The sequence below is a fragment of the Poromitra crassiceps genome (genome assembly GCF_964638095.1).
Source record: "Poromitra crassiceps genome assembly, chromosome: 8".
Taxonomy (NCBI): domain Eukaryota; kingdom Metazoa; phylum Chordata; class Actinopteri; order Beryciformes; family Melamphaidae; genus Poromitra; species Poromitra crassiceps.
Window position 1 is genome coordinate 11,028,820 of NC_139629.1, and position 19,188 is coordinate 11,048,007.

A 19,188-nucleotide genomic window follows, 5' to 3' on the forward strand; every position below is an offset into this window, starting at 1 on the left:
GAGAGAGAGAGAGAGAGAGAGAGAGAGAGAGAGAGAGGAGACACAAAGTGAGAGAGAGAGAGAGAGAGAGAGACGCAAAGTGAGAGAGAGAGAGAGAGAGAGAGAGAGAGAGAGACACAAAGTGAGAGAGAGAGAGAGAGAGAGAGAGACGCAAAGTGAGAGAGAGAGAGAGAGAGAGAGAGAGAGACGCAAAGTGAGAGAGAGAGAGAGAGAGAGAGAGAGAGAGAGACGCAAAGTGAGAGAGAGAGAGAGAGAGAGAGAGAGACACTGAGAGGGAGAGAATGCCGCCATGAAAATAATGAGCAAAATGTGCCACAGTGCCGAACAGTCTGTGTAGGAGCGGTGCTGTTTTACGCTATTATCAAGTCAAGTGTAAGCAAGCTGTTAATGAGCTAGTCTCCACAGCATTGTATTGCAGCCATGACATATGTGTTAAGTGTTATAAAGAGGCGAGAGATGAATTCATGTGAAAAGCTCTGTGAAAAGCCTGCCATCGTGGAACAATGCTTAGCAAAATGTGCTCCTCAGTGGGAGTTGAAGTGTTGAAATCTCTTTCAGAGGAATGTCCCTAATTGCAGTCATGCGATTTATTTCTTATTTAGTCTTTCTCATACTTGCTTATCTCTCTACCACTGCCATTAGATTCTTCTTCATATTGGACATACTTTAAATAGCTAAAATGTTGTCTTCTCAGGGAGCATTCCCCACTCGCATATGTTTGACAATAGCAAAGTGACAGTGCATCATTGCATCCATTGTAAAGCACGTGTTGTGTTGCCCGTGTCTGGGGACAAGACGCCTGAAGAAACATCTACAGATGCCCAAGCAAAGCTCCCGAGAGAAGTGTGGCGCTAATTACAGGAGACGGCGGAAATTTTGGCACAACTCCCACAAGTCAGTGCTTCTCCACCGCTAAAATGTGCTGCGACGCCAAGTAGGCACTATTTCCACGAGTTGCACCAGATAATGTTATTGTCCTTGATTGTCTGCCAGCCGCTGCAACGGCTCACACACATATTTCTCATGCCTTTAACGCCCGGGGGCGCTCCGCTCCGTCCACTCTGCCCCCGTCCTGTGGAGAACATCCTTCCTGTCCACCTCCAATGTTCCTTCTCCATATGGTGGCTGGTGGGAAGGTGTTTGTGTTTGTGTGTGTGTGTGTGTGTGTGTGTGTGTGTGTGTGTGTGTGTGTGTCTGTCTGTCTGTCTGTCTGTCTGTCTGTCTGTCTGTCTGTCTGTATGTCTGTGTCTGTCTGTGTGTGTGTGTGTGTGTGTGTGTGTGTGTGTGTGTGTGTGTGTGTGTGTGTGTGTGTGTGTGTGTGTGTGTGCACAAGACAGGTGTGTTTGTTGGTTTGTGTGTGTGGATGATTAGCTGGCATGGAGCCTGGGGAAATCACATCCAAATAAACAAGCCTCTCTTCTTCATACTTGTCTTTTTCCACTAGCGCCGCCGCCACTCGCCGCATTGAGACGTACCTACTGTATCATATCAGTGTTATATTGAGCAAACACCGTTCTCATGCTAGGCCTGTAAGGCCGTATTGGCAGATTCGTCATTTTCCCAGTTAATTGGGTTCCACAGTTAAGCGATTCACCGGCAATTATAGCGAGTTTCAGTATGTTTCTACAGTATCAGATGAATATCATTCCTGCTGCGACCGTAACAACATGCCATCCCCATTACCGTCGGATCACATCCTCCTATTTATCGAATACAACAAAATCAATATGTTTTCCATTTGTGCCTCTCGTGTTTTGACCTGCCGGCGCACATCGGGGGGGGGGGGGGGGGGGGGGGGGGGGGGGGGGATGAGACGCGGCTTGTTGAATGAGATGTTCTGCCTTAATGCTCTCTGTCACATTGATGGCGTTGGTGGCGTCGTGTCACACGGCGCACACAGACGGGGGAGAGCATGCTTGGATCTGAGGATACAGCCTCTTTACATTCATGCGTGCGATCCTCTCTCACTGTGGAAAATGTGTTTGGCTCTGCTAAATTTGTTATCCTTCCACTCAACCCCGCTCAGCTATTCAGACATAATTAGTCGTCTCAATAAACTGAGACTGTGTGTCTCTCTCTGGTGGTACTGTATTGTCAGGGGAGGGAGGAAGATGAGATATTTGGCCTCAACCAATCATCCTGTTTTCCCTTGGTTCGGATCATATTGATATTGGCCTGTCCAAAGTGAAAATTGTTTAGATACTTTCAAATATTTATGGGGAAACGGACAAATGTGAGAGACAACATTGCAGGAAGCGTCTTCCACAGGAAGTTGCTTCTCACGATTATGTTTGCACTGCTTTTAGACCGTCACATGATCATGTTGCAGCCATTCAGGTTTGAACAGGTCGTATGGAGTACATAGTGTACAAGTATTATTCCTGAGCTGTAGTGCATTACATGCAGTATTTAAAAACACAAATAGATCCAGTCACCCATACAGTAACTATCTTCTGAATAAGCCCCATGTTAAAACAAAGTGGAATATTGTTTTAAGGATCACTAGAGATGGTTCTTAAGGATCACAAGAGATGAGCTCTGTACTAAACCCTTCAACATTCAAGTATGGCAGGTGTAATAATCCCTTCAACTGTTTGTAGTGCTGGAGAGAGAATGAAGATGCCCGAGGGGGAGAAACATGTGTCTTGTAACATTTTTGGATGGATGGGGAAAGAAAGACCGAGTCAACGTCGTCCAGAATGGGCTCAGACCAAGACAAGTCTGCGTCAAAACAGGCATGAGAGACCAAGAAGAGTCCAAGGTGTCAGGAAATCAGTACTGGAAACCAGCCTGAGCCCAGACTCAAGTCATCTCAAATAAAAGATGGGGAATGTTTGATTTTCACACCTCAGTCCAGCCAGGTGCTAAACTCCCCGAGCTCTCCGCTTCATTGGAATGAAAGGTTTGAGGCCAGTTGGCGGTGGAGCAACCTACCTGAGGCCAATGAGGTGTAATTACTGCAGAGCAATGCTTGGGCATGTGTTCTTCTCCCGCTGGAGGCCCGGCCCAAACAGCAAGGTGTTTTGCTGCATTACCAACCGTGCCAATCTGCATATTTGTCCCGGCAGGTTCTTGAGCGCTGTCAGCCAGAGAGGCCGAATTCTGTAGCCTGTCCAACTTTCTCTGAATCCTCCAGACATCCAGATGGCTCAGAACGTTTAGTTCAGATGCAAAGGTTAGCCGTAGGCCCTATCTGCTAATTAGAATAGCAAAATGGATTCAGTGGGGAGGGGTCGGGGAAGGGGGGGGGGGGGGGCAGTGAATATTAAATGCGTGCTTACTGCTTATCACCTGATAATGCTAGGATGCCTCCCTTGGAGGAAAAGAGCTATATGGCAGGTTTGATGATGAACACACCTTTCATCCAGTAAAGCATCATCAGAGGCTTATTGATTTGTCACAGAAGGGAGCTGAAGTTAGTTGTAGTTTATTATTATGAAAATGCCTTTCTCCATTCTTGAATGATACCATTATTTTCTTTGTAATAAATTATTTGTTAACTAGCCGATTGTAGACAGCTCCTCACTTTTAATTTCTGATCTCTGTGTGGTGCTGATGGACAGCTCCTTTTATCGTTAACATAAAAAGTGCTCTGAGAAGGCATTATTTGGTCTCCGTACTTTGTACGGTCAGGTCGGGGCCACAGAGTTTTTTTTTTTTTTTTTTTTTTTTCAGATTTTCAGAAACCCCCGCAGAAGCTGTGGAGTGGCACAGACTCACTATGTAGTATGCGGAGCACAGCGATTCAACGTAATATTTGAGTCTGGGAAGAGACTACTAGACATCAGATCCCATGTACTGTATTAACGGGGAAATGGAGATAGCACTAGCAAAAGGTTTTTTGTTTTATTTTGAGAGTGAATTGCCCCACCCACAATATGAATACATTTTGTGTGTTTTAGTTTCTTTTGGTTTTATTGGGTGCTAAATAAAAATCAATCACTCAATCATTGGTAACTGTTGTATAAATGCAATATTACACTCAAGGATTTGTGCTATACCGTCATTATTGGCACTTAAGTGAAGCGTATGGCTGCATCACTGTCGTGCCATTAATGATGGTAAACCACACCCTCTTGCGTAATATTGCTTAATTGTAACCTTTATGCAAAAATCAAATGAGAACAATGTGTAAATGCTATTTTTTTAATAAATGTTAATACATACATAGCACTAATTTCTAATTGGTAATCCATTTGTAAAGCAATCATGACTGCTAGTAACATCTGTATGTAACAACTGCAAGGTAATGCAGTAACAATAATCAACACATTAGTAACCATATCTTATTTTCATCCAATTCAGTCTATATAATGACACCAGCGTACATTAATATATATGATATATTATTGCTTTATTCTTTTTATTAGATTTTTACTGTTTTGTTTCGTATTTCAATATAGATGTATATTTTATATTTGTGTGCTTATGTTGTATTTGTCTTCTTCCCTACTCCAGTCTATTACTCTTGCTGTCGCAGCAGCCTAGTTTGCTCATGGGAATCAATATAGTTTCATCTCCTCTCATCACCAGCATTATATCAGCTTGAAGTTCAGTCTTCAAACCAAGCCGAGCGTTCCATCGCAGGCCAGCAGTGTGAATCTTCTCCCACAGACACACAAATACCTGGCTGTCTCATTCAGACAGGCGGTCTGCCTTTTTTACATGGGCACATTTTCCCCTCTCATCATGAGTGTATTTGCGAGGACATCATCACATGGGGATCCATCTCCTTGTGTTTCCCAGCAGAGCCATTGTTTTCTATCTGGTCCACAGGCCTGCTGACAGTAATGGCCCGATCTGTTTGAAGTTTGAGTCACACACTGACAGTCTGAGAGATTTATAAGGAGGAGCGCTCGTCTATAAGGCTTCCCATCCCATTCTCTCTCTCTGTTAACAATAAAATGCCAGTTCTTCAGTAGAGCCTGCTGGCACATTCACATGTCCTCGCGTGCGTGTGTGTATGTGTGTGTGTGAGAGCGCGCGTGTGTCTGTGTGTGTGTGTGTGTGTGTGTGTGTGTGTCTGTGTGTGCCTATTTGTGTGTGCATATCCATGTGTCCTTGTGTAAGCTGTACGTATGTGTGACAGTATGTGTTTGTGTCTATGTGCATAAGTGCATTCATGTGTCTATGTGTTTTCTGAGTGTAAGCCATAACCTTTATGATGAACGAATACCGTTTCATTTCAGTGCTTATGTAGGCTACGGAAGATGATTAGTGCCAAAAAAAAAAATATTATTTGAGTTCTGGGATTAGTGTTCAGTTTAAAGCCCCTCGAAACCCAAATCTGCAATAATCCTAATAATCCTATTACTATGTAATTTAGGGTCGAATGTACATAATAGTAAGCATCAAATTTAAGTTTTTGTGGCTTTCCTGATATTTGGGTTGAATTGGGCGTGGATATGCTTGAGATTTATTACACAGTAAATTTCATAAACCAATCATAAAATAATACCCATCAGTTGTAAGTTGTTGTTGAGCGAAAAAGATACAGATGCCACAAATCCTCTCTGATGCACCGAGTGGAGTGAAACTAGCATGTAGGTGTTCTGAGCTACATGGTGGAGAGGTGGAGGTGACTCGTGGTGTGTCAAGCCTGTGTTTTGTTGTTGTTGTTGTTGTTGTGAAGAATAAATCTCACAGATCCTCACTAGACACAGCACAGTGCGATGTGTTGGCCATCTCAGAACTCAAATACACTTTTCACATGTGTCCATAAGGCTCTTCCATGACTACTGTATGCACCAAGCAATTCGGTCCACAAGTTTTCCCCAAGAGGTTTGTTTGAATGAGTGAACCTGTCCCCATAGCATGTTTGAATGAGTGAACCTGTCCCCATAGCATGTTTGAATGAGTGAACCTGTCCCCCGTAGCATGTTTGAATGAGTCAACCTGTCCCCCATAGCATGTTTGAATGAGTGAACCTGTCCCCCATAGCATGTTTGAATGAGTGAACCTGTCCCCATAGCATGTTTGAATGAGTGAACCTGTCCCCCGTAGCATGTTTGAATGAGTCAACCTGTCCCCCATAGCATGTTTGAATGAGTGAACCTGTCCCCATAGCATGTTTGAATGAGTGAATCTGTCCCCATAGCATGTTTGAATGAGTCAACCTGTCCCCCATAGCATGTTTGAATGAGTCAACCTGTCCTCCATAGCATGTTTGAATGAGTCAACCTGTCCCCCATAGCATGTTTGAATGAGTCAACCTGTCCTCCATAGCATGTTTGAATGAGTCAACCTGTCCCCCATAGCATGTTTGAATGAGTCAACCTGTCCCCATAGCATGTTTGAATGAGTCAACCTGTCCCCCATAGCATGTTTGAATGAGTCAACCTGTCCCCCATAGCATGTTTGAATGAGTCAACCTGTCCCCCATAGCATGTTTGAATGAGTCAACCTGTCCTCCATAGCATGTTTGAATGAGTCAACCTGTCCCCCATAGCATGTTTGAATGAGTCAACCTGTCCCCCATAGCATGTTTGAATGAGTCAACCTGTCCTCCATAGCATGTTTGAATGAGTCAACCTGTCCCCCATAGCATGTTTGAATGAGTCAACCTGTCCCCCATAGCATGTTTAAATGAGTCAACCTGTCCCCCATAGCATGTTTGAATGAGTCAACCTGTCCTCCATAGCATGTTTGAATGAGTCAACCTGTCCCCCATAGCATGTTTGAATGAGTCAACCTGTCCTCCATAGCATGTTTGAATGAGTCAACCTGTCCCCCATAGCATGTTTGAATGAGTCAACCTGTCCCCATAGCATGTTTGAATGAGTCAACCTGTCCCCCATAGCATGTTTGAATGAGTCAACCTGTCCCCCATAGCATGTTTGAATGAGTCAACCTGTCCCCCATAGCATGTTTGAATGAGTCAACCTGTCCCCCATAGCATGTTTGAATGAGTCAACCTGTCCCCCATAGCATGTTTGAATGAGTCAACCTGTCCTCCATAGCATGTTTGAATGAGTCAACCTGTCCCCCATAGCATGTTTGAATGAGTCAACCTGTCCCCATAGCATGTTTGAATGAGTGAACCTGTCCCCATAGCATGTTTGAATGAGTGAACCTGTCCCCCATAGCATGTTTGAATGAGTCAACCTGTCCCCCATAGCATGTTTGAATGAGTCAACCTGTCCCCATAGCATGTTTGAATGAGTCAACCTGTCCCCCATAGCATGTTTGAATGAGTCAACCTGTCCCCCATAGCATGTTTGAATGAGTCAACCTGTCCCCATAGCATGTTTGAATGAGTCAACCTGTCCCCCATAGCATGTTTGAATGAGTCAACCTGTCCCCATAGCATGTTTGAATGAGTCAACCTGTCCCCATAGCATGTTTGAATGAGTCAACCTGTCCCCCATAGCATGTTTGAATGAGTCAACCTGTCCCCCATAGCATGTTTGAATGAGTCAACCTGTCCCCCATAGCATGTTTGAATGAGTCAACCTGTCCCCCATAGCATGTTTGAATGAGTCAACCTGTCCCCATAGCATGTTTGAATGGGTGAACCTGTCCCCCATGCTGTCCCCCATAGCATGTTTGAATGAGTCAACCTGTCCCCATAGCATGTTTGAATGGGTGAACCTGTCCCCCATGCTGTCCCCCATAGCATGTTTGAATGAGTCAACCTGTCCCCCATAGCATGTTTGAATGAGTCAACCTGTCCCCCATAGCAGGGCTTGAGACCGACACCGGCCCGTTGTCGCGGGGACGGAATAAAATCAGTATTTGGGACAGAAATCCTTCCTGGGATGCAGTCGGGATGAAGACTCCGCGGACTCACTGGCAAACAGTGAGAGCATGCAGCGAGTGGGCACCCGGGAATGTTGGGCTCATTGCAGAGCATCACACTCTGCTTTCTTTTCAGTTATTTTGAACTCCCGGTAACGTTACCATGACACTTCAATTTGTAGTCCCCGAAGCGCATGTTCTTTTCCAAATAAAACCCCCGCGAGGGGGGGGAAAACTGTTGTGAGTGGTGAAATCTTCCTAAATAATGATTAGGAAAATGTTTAAGGGGATGACATAGGCCATTTTGACTTATGTCTTGTGATCTGGGGATAGTGCTTACTGGGAGAGAGGTCATCTCTCCCTGAGCGTGGAGCTGGCCTGGACAGCGGCACACATCTTTACCTGGCTTTACTCGCTCAAGTTTGACCGTGGGATCATCATGTGTTTCCTCGCTCAAATAAAATGTCATCTAAATCGCCAGACAAACGTTAACGTGCCAGGAAAGCCAGCTGTTAAGCACAACAGCTAACGGTTGTGCTAACTGACAGAAGAGACATGAGGTGGAGATAGCTGGCTTTCCCGGCGCATTTGCCTCTGAGGAAGCTCTCTCTGGTCGTAGTGAATGAAGGCTCTGGCTCGGTCCGCCGCGGTTCAGCCGCCGCTTCCCCTGGCGATCACTCAGTAAACATGGATACAGAAGCTTCCATCTCTACGACCAGAGAGAGCTGTGCTTCATCTGACCGAGGCTGCTCTGTCACGCTCTGCTGGCTACTCTCCGCTTTCACAGCAACAGTAGGCGGGCTGCTGGCTACAGCATTCCCCACTGCCTGTGTGGGCAAGCCAAGCGCCCAACATCCCCACACGCAAAGCACTTCGTACTCCCCGAGCTGGCATAAACCATATCAAAACTCTTCGCTTTACCCGAAATGAAACCAAATCCATTGTATGTATTGGTGACTCCAAAAAACATGAATAGCTAACAGCTGTGCTAACTTGGGCTAATGCGTGTACTAACTTGGGTGGGCTCCTGGAGCTGTACAAAACAAAAAGGAGAGCTGTGCTAGTGGCTGTGCTAACTGGAGCTTGTTGGGCTAACTTGGTTCATAGTAAAGTACAACTGATAGCTGGAATAGAAAAATAGACATACATGTATTTATATTTTCAGAACGTACCACTCAGTCCAACTTCCTCGCTGTCTTTTTTTCTCCAAGTGTCACAGCAACATGAGCTCTGGGCATCATTATTCATCATTAAAGCCACAATCAGTAACTTTTCCAAGTTTTGCTATTGGAGAAACTGCGCCCTCTGCGTGCAATAGTATTGATATCGATATCGCCGTTCAAAGTCAACAAAACACAGCGCCAGAAAGCTCTATGTACATGTTGTGACATCGGGTACTCACCACGTGATGAAATAATAATCCATAGTTCCGTGAAACGTCATTTTCGTAGCAAATCCGAATCGAGTTACTTCCTTGTTTCCAGGAACAAAACGCTCCCGCTGTATAGCCCATGCGCGCATCTTGCCTCCGGGACGCAGGCAGCAAACTGCTTAGTCCCAGGAGAGGCCTTTGGAGGGCGGTGTGTGTGACCAATAGAGGTGACATTCTCCCTGTTACAAGTCACTCTACCATCCTCAATGACTAAAAAGCTGTTATATTAAGGTGAAAAAGTTACAGATTGTGGCACTCGTTCATCTCGGCTTCCAACAAGTCCAGTAGCCGTGAAACGACAGTGGGAATGAAGTTTACCTGAGCCATGGCTGACACGGTTGTCTCTCGCCAGCTCGCTCCTTGGTTCACCAGCGCTCCATCTCGGTGAACATTCTCCAGTTTAGGTTATATACATGAACATAACTCAAAAACAAAAGACCGTTACAAACAGAGTACCGTAAATTCCGGACTATAAGCCGCACCTTTTTTCCCGTTTTTGGGCCTTTTTTGGCCCCTGCGGCTTATATAACGGTGCGGCTTATCTATGGATTTTCTCAAAAAAAAAAAAAAAAAAAAATCTCTCTTTTTTAGCACTCTTTCTAACTATAAATCCTATATAACTATAATAAGTTTTAATTTCCTCTCTTGCCCTCTTTTCACCACACTGTATGACACTGTATGACACTGTGTGCACTGTAAAAAACAACACAGGTGGTGTTGTGTTATGTTGTTTTGTTGAAATGTTAATAAATGGGAGCTTCCTCAAACAGCCATCTCTTTCCCGACAATCCCCTCTGTGCATGAACCCTTACATATGGTAATTAAACATTAAAACACAATAAAAAAATAAAAAATAAAATAAAAAAAAACCCATTAAAACACCCGCGGCTTATAGTCCGGTGCGGCTTATATAAGAAAAAAATAGTCAACTTTGCAGGTGCGGCTTATACACCGGTGCGGCTTATAGTCCGGAATTTACGGTAAATGTGAAACGTAAACTTGACTGGGCTATTAGTGCACAGCAATTGCCGTCTTGCGCGTGGGTTAAGAGTTCAGAGAGTGAACTCCGACCCGGAAGTCCTCTATATCGACTTTGGCGTTCACATAACTATCGTAAGCGTCAACCAACTCTCATGTTGACAGCCATAACAACATTAATAAGACAAATTCATAATCTAGGCAAATCCTTGAGCGAGGGTGACCGTGACACAAGGTGTGTTTATTACGGTCCCGATATGCCCATTAGACTGGTGTCGCACTGCTCTGTGAGCCCACAGACAGCCACTATCAGCTTATGCTCCATTTTGTGATTCACCATCAGGGTCAGGACGTCAGGGACGTTGGGAGAATCTCAATGCTGATCGACACACCGTCACACAAATTCTTCACTCAAACTGAAAATGTTTAACTCAAGAGAATCACGTCATTTGCCTCGCGTCATCCGCGTCATTTTTGCCGCCCAGGGCGAAATCGCATCCGCTCGCATGTTTGCATTGACTGTGTATGTAACCCCGCTGTGTGAAATTTCACACCGTTAGTCTGTGATGTCATTCAGATGTACACTTGCACTGAGAATGAATGCATGAATGCCCCTGAGTCTGTGATTTCACTCACATGTAGAACCCCATTGAGAATGATTGATTGATTGAAAGAATGAATGATTAAATGAATGAATGAAAAAGTGACTGAGCACTCGGGGTGATTTGCTGGACATAATGATCACGCTTTGTGATCTGACATGACACACTTCCTATTCTATTTGGTCGTTAAAGCTCAAAGAAATTGAGTGCAGTTAGTGTCTCCCATTCATTCGGTCATGCATTGATGCCATCATGGATTATAATCTGGCCTCTGTACTTTCTAGCTCAGAGAGAGGTATTTTACTGTATGTTCACGGCTATTAATAGCACTGTCTTACATCAGAGGATTTGCATATTTTAATGCCCTTTTAACTATGTAAAATAGACAGCGGAGCAGTCTAAGCACTGACTTGTCAGAGACATAACAGTTACTTTTAACAACCTTGTTTAGATACAGGGCACACACAGCCCTTCTGGAGCATATGCTCATTCAGGCCGACGTCCCACTCTGCACATCTCCAGACAGATTCATTTCTCTGAGTTGCAGGTCTGGCTCCCGCACAGCTGCTGCAGCCAACTGCAGCACTTTCACGCTCTCCACGCCATGAATCACTGAGCCGGGCAAAATGTCCAGGAGCGCTCGCTTCACTGTCGATGACGAGCCACTTAATCATCCTTTTCCCCCCATTAATGAATGCAAGACTTTTCGGATCAAAAGTTACGCAAATCTACACATTCTGTCAACCCAGGCAAAACTAAAACTAATGGGCATATTATTGTTCTTCTCCCCCAACCCCCTCCCCGTCCGTCCGACTTCTGGCTTGTCATGCACTGCTAATAACGGACGTCCACGCAGGCTCAGGTCAGTGCCGTCCATTCTGCTTTCGCTACCGAAGCCGACTTGCATGCCGGGGTTCTGTCCGAGTCCCACACACACTCACTTGTCTTGTGACACCCCAACCCCAAATCCCCCCCGCACCCCCTCACCGTCTTTTGAACCCCCAAGAGACAGAACACTAGTTTGATCGGAGAGATTGCGCCACGTGGACGCATGGGAGAGAAAAAAACATTATTATGTGAAGTGCACTCGGATGAAATTCCGTCTCCTTTTCAACTCGCAGGCTCTCAGTTTGACATTCGTAAAGGAGCCGGAGACTTCATTAGATTGAGAAGAATAGTCGATAAAGCTTTTGAGAGCACGTTTTAAAAAGAAACTGAGCCGGGGTATCGTTCTTGCATTTCTCCTCTTGAAAAATATAAGCCGATAGCTGCTCTTAGGTGGGCGATATGAGCTCTTTGTTAATGCGGGCGGCCTAAGAAGTACTTCAAAGCCAATCTGCCGTTCTTCTCCTGTGCTAATCAAGCGTAGAGCAGTTGGTGAAATGCTTCCCTATTTCATGGCAACGCATCAGTTTTAGACTGCCAGCGCTTCATTTAATATCCACCTATGCGCCGCAACCCGCGTGGGCAAGCGACAACTATTCCGCACTGAACAAACAATCACTCGGCGTTAGCCACTCGGTAAATAGCGTATATGTTGTCGGAAAGGAAAGGACTAGATGCTTTTCGTAATGAGGATAAGCTGTTGAGCTGTGATGGTGCTCAGACTGTAGTGGTGGAGAAAGTGGGAGTGGAGCGTTTGCCAGTTTAACCAGCAGGGGCATCTGCAGGCACAGATGGGTTATGATGAGGGAGTGTAATGGGCGTCTGTGCGGCCCGTAGGGGGGGGAATACTCAGCACTCCTACACACACCTTACAGCTTGTCATAGCTTTTCCCACAAATTGTCCTCTAGAGTCCACCTTTCACCGTGGCAGACTGTTACATAGATTGAGAGTGAACATGTGTTTACAGGAGGCTGGGTAGCATTGCGCTGGATGCTCAGGGGCTCGTTGTTCGATCCGCAGTCTATTAACATCCTCAACCCGAAGGCTTTTCTGCCCATGATCACTGTTATTTTTCACATCCCATGTCGCCCTCTCTCCATATCATACGCAGGTTCCCCGGTCCCCCCCCCCCCCCCCCCCGCTCCTCTTCAGCAGTGGTAGCTACCAGCTACAGTACATAGTATGTACTGTAGCTGGTAGCTACCACTGGGGACCTGTGTACAGTATGTACTACATACTGTACACAGGTCCCCAGTGGTAGCTACCAGCTACAGTACATACACAGGTCCCCCCCCCCCCCCGCTCCTCTTCAGCAGTGGTAGCTACCAGCTACAGTACATACACAGGTCCCCCCCCCCCTCCCCCCGCTCCTCTTCAGCAGTGGTAGCTACCAGCTACAGTACATACACAGGTCCCCGTCCCCCCCCCCCCCCCGCTCCTCTTCAGCAGTGGTAGCTACCAGCTACAGTACATACACAGGTCCCCCCCCCCTCCCCCCGCTCCTCTTCAGCAGTGGTAGCTACCAGCTACAGTACATACACAGGTCCCCCCCCCCCTCCCCCCGCTCCTCTTCAGCAGTGGTAGCTACCAGCTACAGTACATACACAGGTCCCCCCCCCTCCCCCCGCTCCTCTTCAGCAGTGGTAGCTACCAGCTACAGTACATACACAGGTCCCCCCCCCCCTCCCCCCGCTCCTCTTCAGCAGTGGTAGCTACCAGCTACAGTACATACACAGGTCCCCCCCCCCCCCCCGCTCCTCTTCAGCAGTGGTAGCTACCAGCTACAGTACATACACAGGTCCCCCCCCCCCCTCCCCCCGCTCCTCTTCAGCAGTGGTAGCTACCAGCTACAGTACATACACAGGTCCCCCCCCCTCCCCCCGCTCCTCTTCAGCAGTGGTAGCTACCAGCTACAGTACATACACAGGTCCCCCCCCCTCCCCCCGCTCCTCTTCAGCAGTGGTAGCTACCAGCTACAGTACATACACAGGTCCCCCCCCCCCCTCCCCCCGCTCCTCTTCAGCAGTGGTAGCTACCAGCTACAGTACATACACAGGTCCCCCCCCCTCCCCCCGCTCCTCTTCAGCAGTGGTAGCTACCAGCTACAGTACATACACAGGTCCCCCCCCCCCTCCCCCCGCTCCTCTTCAGCAGTGGTAGCTACCAGCTACAGTACATACACAGGTCCCCCCCTCCCCCCGCTCCTCTTCAGCAGTGGTAGCTACCAGCTACAGTACATACACAGGTCCCCCCCTCCCCCCGCTCCTCTTCAGCAGTGGTAGCTACCAGCTACAGTACATACACAGGTCCCCCCCTTCCCCCGCTCCTCTTCAGCAGTGGTAGCTACCAGCTACAGTGCAGCATCGTGAGTGCACATTGGGTTTGTTTAGAGGCCCTCTCAGGTGAAGGGTACACACACATTCCTATTCTGAACGGTGCACATCGGCTCTGCATCTTTATTTCTCACAAAGGAGCTGCGTGCCTGCCTGCGCTTCTCACTGTCTGTTTCTGTTCCACACAGAATGTACAAAATGTTTGGGGCGTCTTGCTGAGGTTGACTTGTGCAATCCACATCTTCTGCAAAGCTTAAAAAAGAAAATCCTTCTCTAACTTGTCTTCTTTTTTTTGTATCTTCATCTCTCTTTGTGATTGGTTTGCAGGGATAACAGCTTTTCAACCTGGACTCATCTTATCAGTAAAGCGTCCCTAGTGATTTGTACATTCAGTGTACACACACCAACTATTCTTTCCCAACACATGTAGCATGCTTGTGTGTATGTGTATGAGCGTATTCATATACGCGCCTGTGCATCCAGGTTACAGTTGCTCTCTCTCTCTCTCTCTGCAACGCCTCTGTGTGTGTGTGTGTGTGTGTGTGTGTGTGTGTGTGTGTGTGTGTGTGTGTGTGTGTGTGTGTGTGTGTGTGTGTGTGTGTGTGTGTGTGTGTGTGTGTGTGTGTGTGAGCAGGTGTACGAGGCCACTCCATGCCACAGTGAATGCAGCCGGTACGAGTGGAGGAGCGAGCCCTGGTCCATTTGTACCATCAACACCGTGGACGAGCTGCCAGCCTGCGGGGAGGGAGTCCAGAGCCGCAAGATCAGGTCAGCGTGGGGCGCCGGCCGGGCACGCCAGCCTGGCCGCCTGGCACTGCAGCACATACTGGCAGCGCTAGCCTGGCGCCACTCCCACAGCTGGCACTCCCACTGGTCAGGACACTAGCAATGCCAGGGGAAAACAAACAAAACTACCAATGCAATGCAATGCCCATTTACTAGTGCAATTAGAAACAGAGTAAGTCTTGACCTTTTTCTAGGTGTTGTATCGAATCGTCTAAAAGGCTCGATGCGATTGTGTCAAAACAAGCCGAACTGATTTTGTACCAACATCCTAGTTTTCGCATAGTTTTCACAATGACACCTCACAGCTACAGAGACCTAGCTGGCCCTCATTACAACAAGCACCCAGCTGTAGAAATAGAGCAGCAAAGCGTTTTCCGGAAGTTAATTCATTTTCTCCATAGACTTCTTCAGACTCCATCGATTTTAGAAACTCCCCTATATAGAAGGTCTCAAGCTTTGAAACAAGCCGGCTAACTTCCAGTTGAATTGTTAGCTTATAGCAGTAGATTCAGACAAACAATATGAAAAACGAAATAAATTCGGCAGAAGACTGTGAACAAGTGGGAATGAACTATTCAATCCCATACAATATTTGAAGTGATGCTATTGACTTCCTTTCAATCATTCCCAACATAATATCATATAGACGTAAAGCTCTGAAGCTTGTGGTAGTGTTGTATTATCATTATTTCTTAACAACAAAGCTGAAATCAGACTGACTGATGGCTTCTACAGGAAGGTATACAATAAATTCACAATATGATTAAGTCTACCTTAACTGTTAAAATGTTATAACCAATGATAATCAAATTCCCTATATGGGGAAATGAATGGTAAATTAACTTTTAAATGTTTGGAGAACCCAAGCAGAGGATGAGAGTCGGAGAGAGGCTGTTAAAATACACTGTCTTGCAACATCTCATCTGAGGAAAGAAAACATTCTATTGTGAGACAGAAACGTATTAATGTGCTTGCAAACCAAAAATAAGGACCCAGTTAGCGCTGCCCCAGAGACTAGTTATCCAACAGCAACTGCTGCTCTCTCTCTCTCTCTCTCTCTCCACTGCCTGCCAGGTGTGTGAGGAGGGGTGTGGCGGGCGGCGAGGCAGGCAGCAGCGTGGAGGACGGCCTGTGTGATCAGGACGAAATGCCACCCAGAGCCCGGGTCTGCTCCCTGCCCTGTCCCCACCACTGTGTCACCGCACCCTGGGGACCATGGAGCCACTGCCCTCTGGTAAGAAGCGTTGATTGGTTGGTTGGTTGGTTGGTTGGTGATGATTAGAGTCACATGACTTGAACCTGAGTCACAATTTTAAGTGCTTCTTGAGACTTGACTCGATGCATGAAGAGACGACTTGACTTGACTTGTGCTTTGATGACTTGAAAAGGTTTCTAAAGTCTGGAAAAAGATATTTGTGTTTGCGTAAATGACTACGCATTGATTGAAAGTGATGAGATCTGTTCCAGCAGACGACTGAATTGAAATTCTGTTTTTGAATTTGTTTGGAATGATTGAATTTATTGAAGTTGAAACTGATTATAGAAACCAAACACATGATGCTCTTACCAAGTTTAAAAAAAAAAACTAAACCTATTGGATGGAAAAGTCCTAGATATTTAGTTTTCTTTGACATATTAAATTGATTATTGAGCTCTTCCTTTGTTCTGACTTGACTTGCTGTTCTAGGAGGCTTGACATTATTGTCATGGACTTGACTTGGTAATCTACATTTAGACTTGGGACTACTTGACTTGAGACTTGTGCCTCAAGACTTGAGACTCACTTAACACTCGAATCGACTAGACTTGGTCACACCTCTGCCACAACAAACAAGGGGAATCTGAACATGAAGCTACTTTAGAAGGAGGGGAGGAGGAAGAAAGATAAACTGCTACTCATCGAGATATTGGGATTAGAGAGGTTAGAAAGGCAGGCTTGTGAACAGAAGGTTGCCGGTTCAAATCCCTGTATCAGAACATTGGAAGCTGGTGCCAGCTCAACACACAGTTTTTCATCCACACTAGCTGCACGCTGGTACTGTAAGAAATCACAGTCTAGCTTGAGTGACACCTAATAATGCCAAAATATGATATGAAGTCGGTGGCATTACCAAAGTAACTAACCTTGAGGTGAGGAGATTTACACTCTCCAACTTCAAAGTTTGCTTAATTTGTCTAATGCTTAAAAAGCAACAGTGGAGTAACAGCACTAATAAACATATTAGCATACTAACAAATGTCTTCACAATATTACAATGTAGAGTGCTTCATTATGCTTGCTTAGTCAGCGTCCCTGGTAAATAAAGGTTAAAAAAGACACACATTCACAGCTTTCGAATACATCAATGTTGTATGTAGAAACATATGATACAGAGCTCTTGTAGCAAGCTGCTCTGTAACCCTGCATGGTTTGAATCTAGTTCATTCAGTTGATTTCGTGCCCTTCCATTCTCGGGTGAACGTTAGCCCCACAGGCTAGGAAGCATGTGTAGCATCTGTCTGTCCCGTGTCTCTTGCTACAGTCTCCTGGTCCTATCACCATGTTGCTCTTATAGGTTTCCTGTCAAACCGGTCACTAAACTGTAACACTGGAGTCAGAGAGAGAGGGTGGGTGGGTTGGGATCAGCTAATTAGTACAAGATGTCTTCACAGGCACTTTGCCTCATTCATTCTCGTCAATCTATGAGCCTTGGCAGCACTCCTAAACTTCACTGAAAATGCAGCAACTATAAGGCACTGTTGTCTTACGGTTAACTTGAATGCCAATCAAACCCTAACAGCTTGATAAAAGTTTGTTATTGGTTGGTTTCTTCTCAGAGGTAGAGTCACTCTGGAGGCACACTGGTGAGTTAAAGGATAACTCCATCCAATTCACCTTATGTTCAGACCTTACAGTGGGCCAAATTCTTCCGGGTCCTATTAACACTTCCGGCGGTCACGGCGCCAAATATGAAAGAACGTCATGAAGAAGAGTTGTTTTTGTAGCGGACAGCGCAGGGTGTAAAACAAAGAACGTAGCCTACTACTTTGAGCTCGGTACACAGCAAGCAAGCGAGTATCCACTGTTAGCCAGGTCAGATAACGTTATCGTCGACAATGACGAGCACTTTCTTGTAAAACATACCTGGACTCCAACAAAGAAAGCTTCATAAGGTTTTCTGTCCTCCGAGCGCAGCTCGAGCCACTTACGTCTATAAGACCCGCAGACGTTAACGTAATTCCCTGGAATGCGAGAATTAACGAGCCAGTTACATGGCTTTGCATTCTTAGACATTGCCGTTTGCTTTTATTTGGTATGTTACATACAATTGGCTAAACTATTAGTTAATTCAGAGTTAGATGATATTGGAGCAGCCAGCCATTTTTTTTTCTTTTTTTTTTTGCCGGAAGTCGTCGAACGACCACACAACCAGGTCAGATGGGCGTGTCTACATAAGGTGAATAACACTTAGGAAGTGTTAACAAAGACAGCTTTTGCCCTAGCGCCTCCTCTGGTCGGTCGGGGAGCCTGGTGGAAGGGAATTGGTGGAATAGTGTGATCCTCCCACGTGCTACAGTACGTCCTGCCGGTGAAACATGGTGCTAGTCTACGGCTCTCCCCAGATCGGCAGAGAGTGGAGCAGCGACCGGGGCAGCAGGGGGTTAAATTGGCCAGGTACAATTGGGGACAAAATGGGGGGGGGGGGGGGGGGGGGGTCAGAAAATTAAAAAGACAGCTTTTGGTGATATATACCGGCTTGCACTTCTGGGCCAATTCTGTTGTTTGGTGGTATATCATTATTTCTTATCTCAGTTCTAATATATTATGCCATGGATAACTCGCCACACATAAACAATATGCAGTGGGTATTTGCAGTGCAGCTACAACTCAGTTTAATATGGAAATCTTTTTTCAACTATCTAAAAAATCTATGGTAAATCAGAGAGTGAGTGTAAATCAAAGAGTGAGTGTAAATCAAAGAGTGAGTGTAAATCAAAGAGTGAGTGTAAATCAAAGAGTGAGTGTAAATCAAAGAGTGAGTGTAAATCAAAGAGTGAGTGTAAATCAAAGAGTGAGTGTAAATCAAAGAGTGAGTGTAAATCAAAGAGCGAGCTTCTTTCTAGAGTTGTCGTAACCTCAATAGACCAGAATGCAATGCAGCCACAAGACATGCTGCATTTTGAGTAAGTCTCACTTTTCTCACCAGGAAACACTCTTGCTTGCTAAATTGCTACTGCTATTTCTCTCTCCACCTACATGTACAACCCACAACTGAAAGTAATGGCTTCACACCGGGGGTTGTGAAAGGCATTCTCTCGTACAGTAAATGTATGAAATTACTAAGTGGAGTGGAAGTCAACCAGGCAGGCTGGGGGAAAATGGGCCACATTCCCTAAAAGCAAATTCAGTCAGTAACACTGCTGAAGATTCAGGTCAGAGTAAGCAGCACAAGC

The 19,188-nt window shown here is 45.9% G+C and overlaps 1 protein-coding gene across 1 annotated transcript in view; it reads left to right on the forward strand.

Annotated features, from left to right (window-relative positions):
- Window positions 1-19,188, forward strand: part of thsd7ba (thrombospondin, type I, domain containing 7Ba) — a gene marked incomplete at both ends in the record, with an annotated part of 184,365 nt that overhangs the window by 129,324 nt on the left and 35,853 nt on the right. Inside the window, one exon of the mRNA XM_083641453.1 lies at window positions 14,603-14,736. Coding sequence (XP_083497579.1) covers window positions 14,603-14,736 — 134 coding nt within the window. The remainder of the gene's footprint in view (window positions 1-14,602; window positions 14,737-19,188) is intronic.